This window comes from Somniosus microcephalus, chromosome 12, assembly GCF_052327205.1.
Source record: "Somniosus microcephalus isolate GS21.2 chromosome 12, FLI_Smic_1.0, whole genome shotgun sequence".
NCBI classification, from domain to species: domain Eukaryota; kingdom Metazoa; phylum Chordata; class Chondrichthyes; order Squaliformes; family Somniosidae; genus Somniosus; species Somniosus microcephalus.
This window is the reverse complement of record NC_140998.1, coordinates 6990197-7001208: the sequence shown is the minus strand read 5'-3', so window position 1 is coordinate 7001208 and position 11012 is coordinate 6990197. Positions and strand designations below refer to the sequence as shown.

The 11012-nt window shown below is 43.2% G+C and overlaps 1 protein-coding gene across 2 annotated transcripts in view; it reads right to left on the bottom strand.

Annotated features, from left to right (window-relative positions):
- Positions 1-3541: 3541 nt before the first annotated feature.
- LOC147109000 (cholesterol 24-hydroxylase-like) overlaps positions 3542-11012 on the bottom strand; it is a 103944-nt gene continuing 96473 nt past the window's right edge. Inside the window, exon 16 of one of the 2 annotated variants that reach the window (XM_086002547.1) lies at positions 3542-4045. In XM_086002547.1, the coding sequence (XP_085858673.1) occupies positions 3854-4045 (192 nt within the window). In that variant the 3' untranslated portion in view covers positions 3542-3853. The remainder of the gene's footprint in view (positions 4046-11012) is intronic. The other variant, XM_086002548.1, reaches the window with a different exon arrangement.

Genomic DNA, 11012 nt, shown 5'->3' with positions numbered 1-11012 from the left:
ATGATTACCCCGGGATTGTGAATAGAGGGAATGATTACCCCGGGATAGAGAATAGAGGGAATGATTACCCTGGGATAGTGAATAGAGAGAATGATTACCCCGGGATAGTGAATAGAGGGAATGATTACCCCGGGATAGTGAATAGAAGGAATGATTACCCCGGGATAGTGAATAGAGGGAATGATTACCCCGGGATAGTGAATAGAGGGAATGATTACCCCGGGATAGTGAATAGAGGGAATGATTACCCCAGGATAGTGAATAGAAGGAATGATTACCCCGGGATAGTGAATAGAGGAAATGATTACCCCGGGATAGTGAATAGAGAGAATGATTACCCCGGGATAGTGAATAGAGGGAATGATTACCCCAGGATAGTGAATAGAAGGAATGATTACCCCGGGATAGTGAATAGAGGGAATGATTACCCCGGGATAGTGAATAGAGGAAATGATTACCCTGGGATAGTGAATAGAGGGAACGATTACCCCGGGATAGTGAATAGAAGGAATGATTACCCCGGGATAGTGAATAGAGGGAATGATTACCCCGGGATAGTGAATAGAGGAAATGATTACCCCGGGATTGTGAATAGAGGGAATGATTACCCCGGGATAGAGAATAGAGGGAATGATTACCCTGGGATAGTGAATAGAGAGAATGATTACCCCGGGATAGTGAATAGAGGGAATGATTACCCCGGGATAGTGAATAGAGAGAATGATTACCCCGGGATAGTGAATAGAGAGAATGATTACCCCGGGATAGTGAATAGAGGGAATGATTACCACGGGATAGTGAATAGAAGGAATGATTACCCCGGGATAGTGAATAGAGGGAATGATTACCCCGGGATAGTGAATAGAGGGAATGATTACCCCGGGATAGTGAATAGAGGGAATGATTACCCCCAGGATAGTGAATAGAGGGAAGGATTACCCCGGGATAGTGAATAGAGAGAATGATTACCCCGGGATAGTGAATAGAGGGAATGATTACCCCGGGATAGTGAATATTGGGAATGATTACCCCGGGATAGTGAATAGAGGAAATGATTACCCCGGGATAGTGAATAGAGGGAATGATTACCCCGGGATAGTGAATAGAGGGAATGATTACCCCGGGATAGTGAATAGAGGGAATGATTACCCCGGGATAGTGAATAAAGGGAATGATTACCCCGGGATAGTGAATATTGGGAATGATTACCCCGGGATAGTGAATAGAGGGAATGATTACCCCGGGATAGTGAATAGAGGGAATGATTACCCCGAGATAGTGAATATTGGGTATGATTACCCCGGGATAGTGAATATTGGGAATGATTACCCCGGGATAGTGAATAAAGGGAATGATTACCCCGGGATAGTGAATAGAGGGAATGATTACCCCGGGATAGTGAATAGAGGGAATGATTACCCCGGGATAGTGAATATTGGGAATGATTACCCCGGGATAGTGAATAGAGGAAATGATTACCCCGGGATAGTGAATAGAGGGAATGATTACCCCGGGATAGTGAATAGAGGGAATGATTACCCCGGGATAGTGAATATTGGGAATGATTACCCTGCGATAGTGAATAGAGGGAATGATTACCCCGGGATAGTGAATAGAGGGAATGATTACCCCGAGATAGTGAATAGAGAGAATGATTACCCCGGGATAGTGAATAGAGGGAATGATTAACCCGGGATAGTGAATAGAAGGAATGATTACCCCGGGATAGTGAATAGAGGGAATGATTACCCCGGGATAGTGAATAGAGGAAATGATTACCCCGGGATTGTGAATAGAGGGAATGATTACCCCGGGATAGTGAATAGAGGGAATGATTACCCCGGGATAGTGAATAGAGGGAATGATTACCCCGGGATAGTGAATATTGGGAATGATTACCCCGGGATAGTGAATAGAGGGAATGATTACCCCGGGATAGTGAATATTGGGAATGATTACCCCGGGATAGTGAATAGAGGAAATGATTACCCCGGGATTGTGAATATTGGGAATGATTACCCCGGGATAGTGAATATTGGGAATGATTACCACGGGATAGTGAATAGAGAGAATGATTACCCCGGGATAGAGAATAGAGGGAATGATTACCCCGGGATAGTGAATAGAGGGAATGATTACCACGGGATAGTGAATAGAGAGAATGATTACCCCGGGATAGTGAATAGAGGGAATGATTACCCCGGGATAGTGAATAGAGGGAATGATTACCCCGGGATAGTGAATAGAGGGAATGATTACCCCGGGATAGTGAATAGAGGGAATGATTACCCCGGGATAGTGAATAGAGGGAATGATTACCCCGGGATAGTGAATAGAAGGAATGATTACCCCGGGATAGTGAATATTGGGAATGATTACCCCGGGATAGTGAATAGAGGGAATGATTACCCCGGGATAGTGAATATTGGGAATGATTACCCCGGGATAGTGAATATTGGGAATGATTACCCCGGGATAGTGAATATTGGGAATGATTACCCCGGGATAGTGAATATTGGGAATGATTACCCCGGGATAGTGAATATTGGGAATGATTACCCCGGGATAGTGAATATTGGGAATGATTACCCCGGGATAGTGAATAGAGGGAATGATTACCCCGGGATAGTGAATATTGGGAATGATTACCCCGGGATACTGAATAGAGGAAATGATTATCCGGGGATAGTGAATATTGGGAATGATTACCCCGGGATGGTGAATATTGGGAATGATTAACCCGGGATAGTGAATAGAGAGAATGATTATACCGGGATAGTGAATAGAAGGAATGATTACCCCGGGATAGTGAATAGAGGGAATGATTACCCCGGGATAGTGAATATTGGGAATGATTACCCCGGGATAGTGAATAGAGGGAATGATTACCCCGGAATAGTGAATAGAGGGAATGATTACCCTGGGATAGTGAATAGAGAGAATGATTACCCCGGGATAGTGAATAGAGCGAATGATTACCCCGGGATAGTGAATAGAGGGAATGATTACCCCGGGATAGTGAATATTGGGAATGATTACCCCGGGATAGTGAATATTGGGAATGATTACCCCGGGATAGTGAATAGAGGGAATGATTACCCCAGGATAGTGAATAGAGGGAATGATTACCCCGGGATAGTGAATAGAGGGAATGATTCCCCCGGGATAGTGAATAGAGGGAATGATTACCCCGGGATAGTGAATATTGGGAATGATTACCCCGGGATAGTGAATAGAGGGAATGATTACCCCGGGATAGTGAATAGAGGGAATGATTACCCCGGGATAGTGAATATTGGGAATGATTACCCCGGGATAGTGAATATTGGGAATGATTACCCCGGGATAGTGAATAGAGGGAATGATTACCCCGGGATAGTGAATAGAGGGAATGATTACCCCGGGATAGTGAATAGAGGGAATGATTACCCCGGGATAGTGAATAGAGGAAATGATTACCCCGGGATAGTGAATAGAGGGAATGATTACCCCGGGATAGTGAATAGAGGGAATGATTACCCTGGGATAGTGAATAGAGGGAATGATTACCCCGGGATAGTGAATAGAGGAAATGATTACCCCGGGATAGTGAATAGAGGGAATGATTACCCCGGGATAGTAAATAGAGGGAATGATTACATGCGCTGAATCATTCTATGATTGACCTCGGTGGGAAGAATTGAAAATGAACCGCATACATTTCTATGGTTGCTGGGTTACCGCTGGTCTGGACTTTATAATTATTCCCCCCAAACTGGTCACAAGTCCAACTGTGAATTGCCAGTGGGTCTAATGGAACGGTTTTGCATGGGAGCGGTGAGCAGCTGGCCTGCTCTCTGGGAGGGCGCACCTCTCACTGCACTCTGCTCTCCGCAGGTGAAGGGCTGTGTCTTCCTTTGGAAGATTCAGATCTTGGTCTCAAGGTGCACACAACACCGTCCCGTGGTCGGAGGCTTCCTGTGTCCATCAGTTCGTAAGTCTGGCCTGGCACGAGTTGGAATTCAAACCTCTGCAGTAATTTGCTCAAAATCACCTTTGCTTCCATCTGAAGAAAGAAAATCAAACTTAATAATAGCGTACAATTATATAATAACACGCCGTGCGTTACTGGGTATAACGCTCCTGTATATATTATATAACACACCGTGCGTTACTGCGTATAACGCTCCTGTATATATTATATAATAACACACCGTGCGTTACTGCATATAACGCTCCTGTATATATTATATAATAACACACCGTGTGTTACCAGGTATAACGGTCCTGTATATATTATATAATAACACACCTTACGTTACTGCATATAACGCTCCTGTATATATTATATAATAACACGCCGTGTGTTACTGGGTATAACACTCTGTATATATTATATAATAACACGCCGTGTGTTACTGGGTATAACGGTCCTGTATATATTATATAATAACACACCGTGCGTTACTGGGTATAACGCTCCTGTATATATTATATAATAACACGCCGTGCGTTACTGGGTATAACGCTCCTGTATATATTATATAATAACACACCGTGCGTTACTGCGTATAACGCTCCTGTATATATTATATAATAACACACCGTGTGTTACCGGGTATAACGTTCCTGTATATATTATATAATAACACGCCGTGTGTTACTGGGTATAACGCTCCTGTATATATTATATAATAACACACCTTACGTTACTGGGTATAACGCTCCTGTATATATTATATAATAACACACCGTGCGTTACTGGGTATAACGCTCCTGTATATATTATATAATAACACACCTTACGTTACTGGGTATAACGCTCCTGTATATATTATATAATAACACACCTTACGTTACTGGGTATAACGCTCCTGTATATATTATATAATAACACGCCGTGTGTTACTGGGTATAACGGTCCTGTATATATTATATAATAACACACCGTGCGTTACTGGGTATAACGCTCCTGTATATATTATATAATAACACGCCGTGCGTTACTGGGTATAACGCTCCTGTATATATTATATAATAACACACCGTGCGTTACTGCGTATAACGCTCCTGTATATATTATATAATAACACACCGTGTGTTACTGGGTATAACGTTCCTGTATATATTATATAATAACACACCTTACGTTACTGCATATAACGCTCCTGTATATATTATATAATAACACGCCGTGTGTTACTGGGTATAACACTCTGTATATATTATATAATAACACGCCGTGTGTTACTGGGTATAACGGTCCTGTATATATTATATAATAACACACCGTGCGTTACTGGGTATAACGCTCCTGTATATATTATATAATAACACGCCGTGCGTTACTGGGTATAACGCTCCTGTATATATTATATAATAACACACCGTGCGTTACTGCGTATAACGCTCCTGTATATATTATATAATAACACACCGTGTGTTACCGGGTATAACGTTCCTGTATATATTATATAATAACACGCCGTGTGTTACTGGGTATAACGCTCCTGTATATATTATATAATAACACACCTTACGTTACTGGGTATAACGCTCCTGTATATATTATATAATAACACACCGTGCGTTACTGGGTATAACGCTCCTGTATATATTATATAATAACACACCTTACGTTACTGGGTATAACGCTCCTGTATATATTATATAATAACACACCTTACGTTACTGGGTATAACGCTCCTGTATATATTATATAATAACACGCCGTGTGTTACTGGGTATAACGGTCCTGTATATATTATATAATAACACACCGTGCGTTACTGGGTATAACGCTCCTGTATATATTATATAATAACACGCCGTGCGTTACTGGGTATAACGCTCCTGTATATATTATATAATAACACACCGTGCGTTACTGCGTATAACGCTCCTGTATATATTATATAATAACACACCGTGTGTTACCGGGTATAACGCTCCTGTATATATCATATATAACACACCGTGCGTTACTGGGTATAACGCTTCTGTGTATATTATATAATAACACACCGTGCGTTACCGGGTATAACGTTCCTGTATATATTATACATAACACACCGTGCGTTACTGGGTATAATGCTCCTGTATATATTGTATAATAACACACCTTACGTTACTGGGTATAACGCTCCTGTATATATTATATAATAACACACCGTGTGTTACCGGGTATAACGTTCCTGTATATATCATATATAACACACCGTGCGTTACTGGGTATAACGCTCCTGTGTATATTATATAATAACACACCGTGCGTTACTGGGTATAACGCTCCTGTATATATTATATAATAACACACTGTGCGTTACTGGGTATAACGCTCCTGTATATATTATATAATAACACACCGTGCGTTACCGGGTATAACACTCTGTATATATTATATAATAACACTGTGCGTTACTGGGTATAACACTCTGTATATATTATATAACACGCCGCGCGTTACTGGGTATAACGCTCCTATATATATAAATGGATGAGTCTGTCTGTCTGTCTGTCTGTATGTCCGCGGTAAACTCAAAAGTTATAGAGCGTACCTACACATATGTTATATCAAAAGAAAGCTTATGATTAGGGGATTGTCATAGGCATATTTACATTTTGGTCAGACAAAAATTGCTCAGACAGTATACAAAAAACGTACAAAATCCGCTCATCAGCGTTGAGTGACGTGATGGTTGACCAATCCGACGGGGGAAGCGCGGTGCGTCACGGGCGGCGTTTCATGGTGTGTGTGGGCGGGGCCTAATCCTGCAGCCTGCCGTGAGTGCGGGACCGGGAAAACAGATACACAGACATAGACAGAGACAACCACGCAGCCCGACAGCCCGAGAAACAGCGAGCATACACACACAGAGACAGATACACCCGCGCGGCCTGAGAGCCCGAAAGACATCGAGCGGGGTAGCGGCGGCGGCGGGCCAGAGCGGGAGCTGAGCTGGGGTCACTCGGGCCGGGCCTGAGGCGCTACGCCGCGCACGGGGGCTCCGGGTCACCAAGGCCGGGCTCTGAGTCCAACTCCTTCCCCGGGGTGTCTTCCTCTCTTCTCTAGCTCCTTCCCTCACTCTCTCCTTCCCTCTCTCTCTCTCTCTCTCCTCTTCCCTCTCTCTCTCTCTCTCCTTCCCCCTCTCTCTCTCTCCTTCCCCCTCTCTCTCTCCTTCCCCCTCTCTCTCTCTCTCTCCTTCCCTCTCTCTCTCCTTCCCTCTCTCTCTCCCTCCCTCTCTCTCTCTCCTTCCCCCGCTCTCTCTCTCCTTCCCCCTCTCTCTCTCCAATTCCAATTCCAATTCCAATTAAAATGCTTTATTGGCATGAAAGTTTACAGAGAACCATATTGCCAAAGCTTACATAGCAAAAAGGTACAGTTTTCCAACATTCTGTAGGTGTCAATCGATTTGACATTTGTTGGGTACATACAATATTACTTTTAAACAATATTAATTTTAAACAGTCTTTGTACTTCATTTGGTACGTTCAATATTAATTTTAAACAGTCTTAATTTTAAACAGTCCTCAGGTTGTGACATGTTGTTACATATTTGGCCCCAAGGTATGGTCTGTCTCCTTCTCCTAGGACTAATCTCAATTTTGACAGATCATCCAATTCCTTGAAATCTGGGGTTGTTTGGCTTAGCTTGTTGAATAATATGTTTCTTGATGTGTTGAATTTTTCGCATTTTAGGAGGAAATGCATTTCTGTTTCAACCTCGCCAGCCAGACATTGATCGCATATTCTATTCTCTCTAGGCTGCCAGGATTTCTTGTATCTGCCTTTTTCAATTTCCAGTTGGTGGTCGCTTAGTCTGTACCTGGTGAGGGTCTGTCTCTGTTTTGTGTCTCTGATGGTCGTGAGGTAGTCTGCCAGTTTATATTCTCTTTTTAGGGCCCGGTAACATTCTAATCTGCTTTGGCTTTCGGTTATTTTGTTCCAATGTTCCAGGTAGGTTTCTTTGCATTTTTTAATGATTTGGTTCACTCGGATTGGTGTTTGGACGGCTGTGTTGGTCTGGGGCTGGTCAGGGTCCGGCTGAGTACTTAGTTTCCGTAGCAGCTGACTCAGGGGACTCTTTTCTGGGTTTAGCTCTTGGGTCTGAAAGGCTTTGAAATGAAGGGTGTCTGGGGAGCTAGATTTGAGGTGATTTAGGAAGTTTAGTGCTCGTTTTTGGATGTTTATTATCAGTGGGTATCTGCCTAGTTCGGCTCTGCATGCATTTGTTGGCGTTTTCCTTTGGGTGCGAAGGATGCTTCGGCAGAATTCTGCATGTAGGGCTTCTATTGTATGTTTTTCCCATTTAGTGTAGCTTTGGTGATTTAGCGGGCCCCATACTTCACTACCGTACAGTGCAATGGGCAGGATTATGCTGTCAAATATTTTGAGCCAGATTTTGATTGGGATTTGGATGTTGTAGAATTTTCTTTTTATTGCATATAGGGCTCTTCGGGCTTTTTCTTTTAGTGCATTCACTGCTATGCTGAAGCTCCCTGATGCTGTAATAGTTAGACCAAGGTAGGTGTAGCTCATAGTGTGTCCTATAGTGATATCACTGAGGGTAAACTGGTATTTGTTTTCCTGACATCTGGGCCTTTTTTGAAAAATCATGATGTTGGTTTTCTTTAGATTTACTGTTAGAGCCCAATTTTGGCAGTATTTGTCGAGTAGGTCTAGTTGTTGCTGTAATCCCTGTTCTGTGGGAGACAGCAGAACCAGGTCGTCCGCATAGAACAGGGATTTCACTTCTCCATCTAGGAGACGGAGACCTGGTGACTCGCTTTGCTCCAGCATGTCTGCTAATTCATTTATGTATATGTTGAACAGGGTCGGGCTCAAATTGCAGCCCTGCCGGACGCCTCTTCTCTGGGTGAAGAAATCGGTGCGTTTGTCTCCAATTTTGACCCCGCATTTGTTTTTCAGATACATTGATTTAATAAGGTCATAGACTTTGCCCCCTATTCCACATTGAAGAAGTTTATAATAGAGCCCTTCGTGCCATATAGAGTCAAAGGCTTTCTTGAAGTCGATGAAACAGGCGAATATTTTCCCATTTTTTGTTTGGTGTATATGTTTTTCAATGAGGGTGTGAAGGGTATAGATATGGTCGGCGGTGCGGTGTTTTGGAAGAAAGCCTATTTGGTTTTTTCTGAGGATATTATGTTTGTTAAGAAAATCAAGTAATCTACTATTTAGAATACTGCAGAATAACTTCCCTAGACAACTGTTGACACAGATGCCGCGGTAGTTATTTGGGTCTGATTTGTTTCCGCTTTTATATATGGGGGAGATTAGTCCTTGGCACCAGATATCGGGAAAACAGCCTGAACGTAATATGATGTTGAATAATTTGAGTACCGCACCCTGCATCTCCATATTGCTGAACTTGAGCATTTCATTTTTGATGTTGTCTGGGCCACAGGCTTTCTTTAGGTGGAGAGATTTTGTTTTTGTGGCCATTTCTTTCCATGTGATTGGGGAGTCTAGAGGGTTTTGGTTGTCTTTGATTGTTGCTTCTAATGTGTGGAGTTTTTCTGTGACCTGATGTTGACTTGGGTTTGTTTCGTTTATTGGGATGTCTTTGTAGAGGTTTTCAAAATGTGTTCTCCAGATGTCGCCATCTTGGATTGGTAATGCTTGCAATTGTGTTGTACTCAGGTTATTCCACATTTCCCAGAATTGTTTTGGGTTGGTGGAGTTTTCAATTTCTTCTAGTATTTTGTGGGTATAGTTTTGTGTTTTGTTCCTAATGGTGTGTTTATATCTTTTGAGGGTTTCATTGTATCTAGTACGTAGGTCCGGATTGTTTGGTTGGCGATGCTTTTGGTTTGATATTTTTCTCAGGTCTTTTCTGGCATTTTTGCATTCGTGGTCAAACCATTTCTTATTTTTATTTTGTCTTTTGTGACTCTTCCTCTTCTGTTTCACGAGGTCGGCTTTTACAGCTGCCTCATGAAAGATCATATTTATATCCTCTATGGCCATGTTTACCCCATCTCTGGTGATCTCATATAGATTTTCTTTAAATTTTGAAATTTTACTTGTGAGATCAGGTGAATTTAGTGCTGTGATGAATTTATCTCCACTGTCTGGGGCCCATCTGTATGTCTGGTTTATTTTATGTAGCTTACTGGGTTCCTTTTTTGTGTCTGTAGTTTGGGCAGAAAGTTTAAGGTACACATTTATTTGGTTATGGTCTGAGAGGGGGGATTGCTGCCTGACAGTGAATGCGTTGATATCGCAGGGGTCCAGGTCAGTGATTGTATAATCCACCACACTAGACCCAAGAGTTGAGGAATATGTGAGTCTCCCTAAGGAGTCCCCTCTGAACCTACCGTTAACTATGTACAGGCCTAAGGCTCGGCAGAGTTGCACTACCTCCCTACCGCTTTTATTTGTTTCACAATCGAGGTTGTTTCGGTTTGCGATGGCTGGTGTGACATATAGAAGGGTCTGGCCAAACACATGGTTGTTGCCCTGTGGGTCTATGAAGTCAGGTTCACATCCTGTCCTTGCATTTAGGTCCCCACATAGTAGCACCTTTCCTTGGGCCTGGAAATGGCTGATTTCCATGTGGAGAGTGTCAAATATCTCCTCTTCAAAATATGGCGATTCTATTGGAGGTATGTAGATCGCACATAAGTAAACATCGTTTTTTGCTATTCCTATATTTTTATCTAATTCTCTCTCTCCTTCCCCCCTCTCTCTCTCCTTCCCCCTCTCTCCTTCCCTCTCTCTCTCTCTCCTTCCCTCTCTCTCTCTCATTCCCCCTCTCTCTCTCTCTCTCTCCTTCCCCCTCTCTCTCCTTCCCCCCCCCTCTCTCTCTCTCTCTCCTATGTATCTTCACAGAGAGAACCGCGCGGCCCGAGAGACAGCGAGCGGGGGAGCGGTGGCGGCGGGCTGGAGCTCAGCTGAGGTGAGTCGGGCCGGACCTGAGCCGCTAGGCCGCGCTTGGGGGCTCCGGGTCACCATGGCCGGGCTCTGAGTCCAACCCCTTCCCCGGGGTGTCTTCCTCTCTTCTCTATCT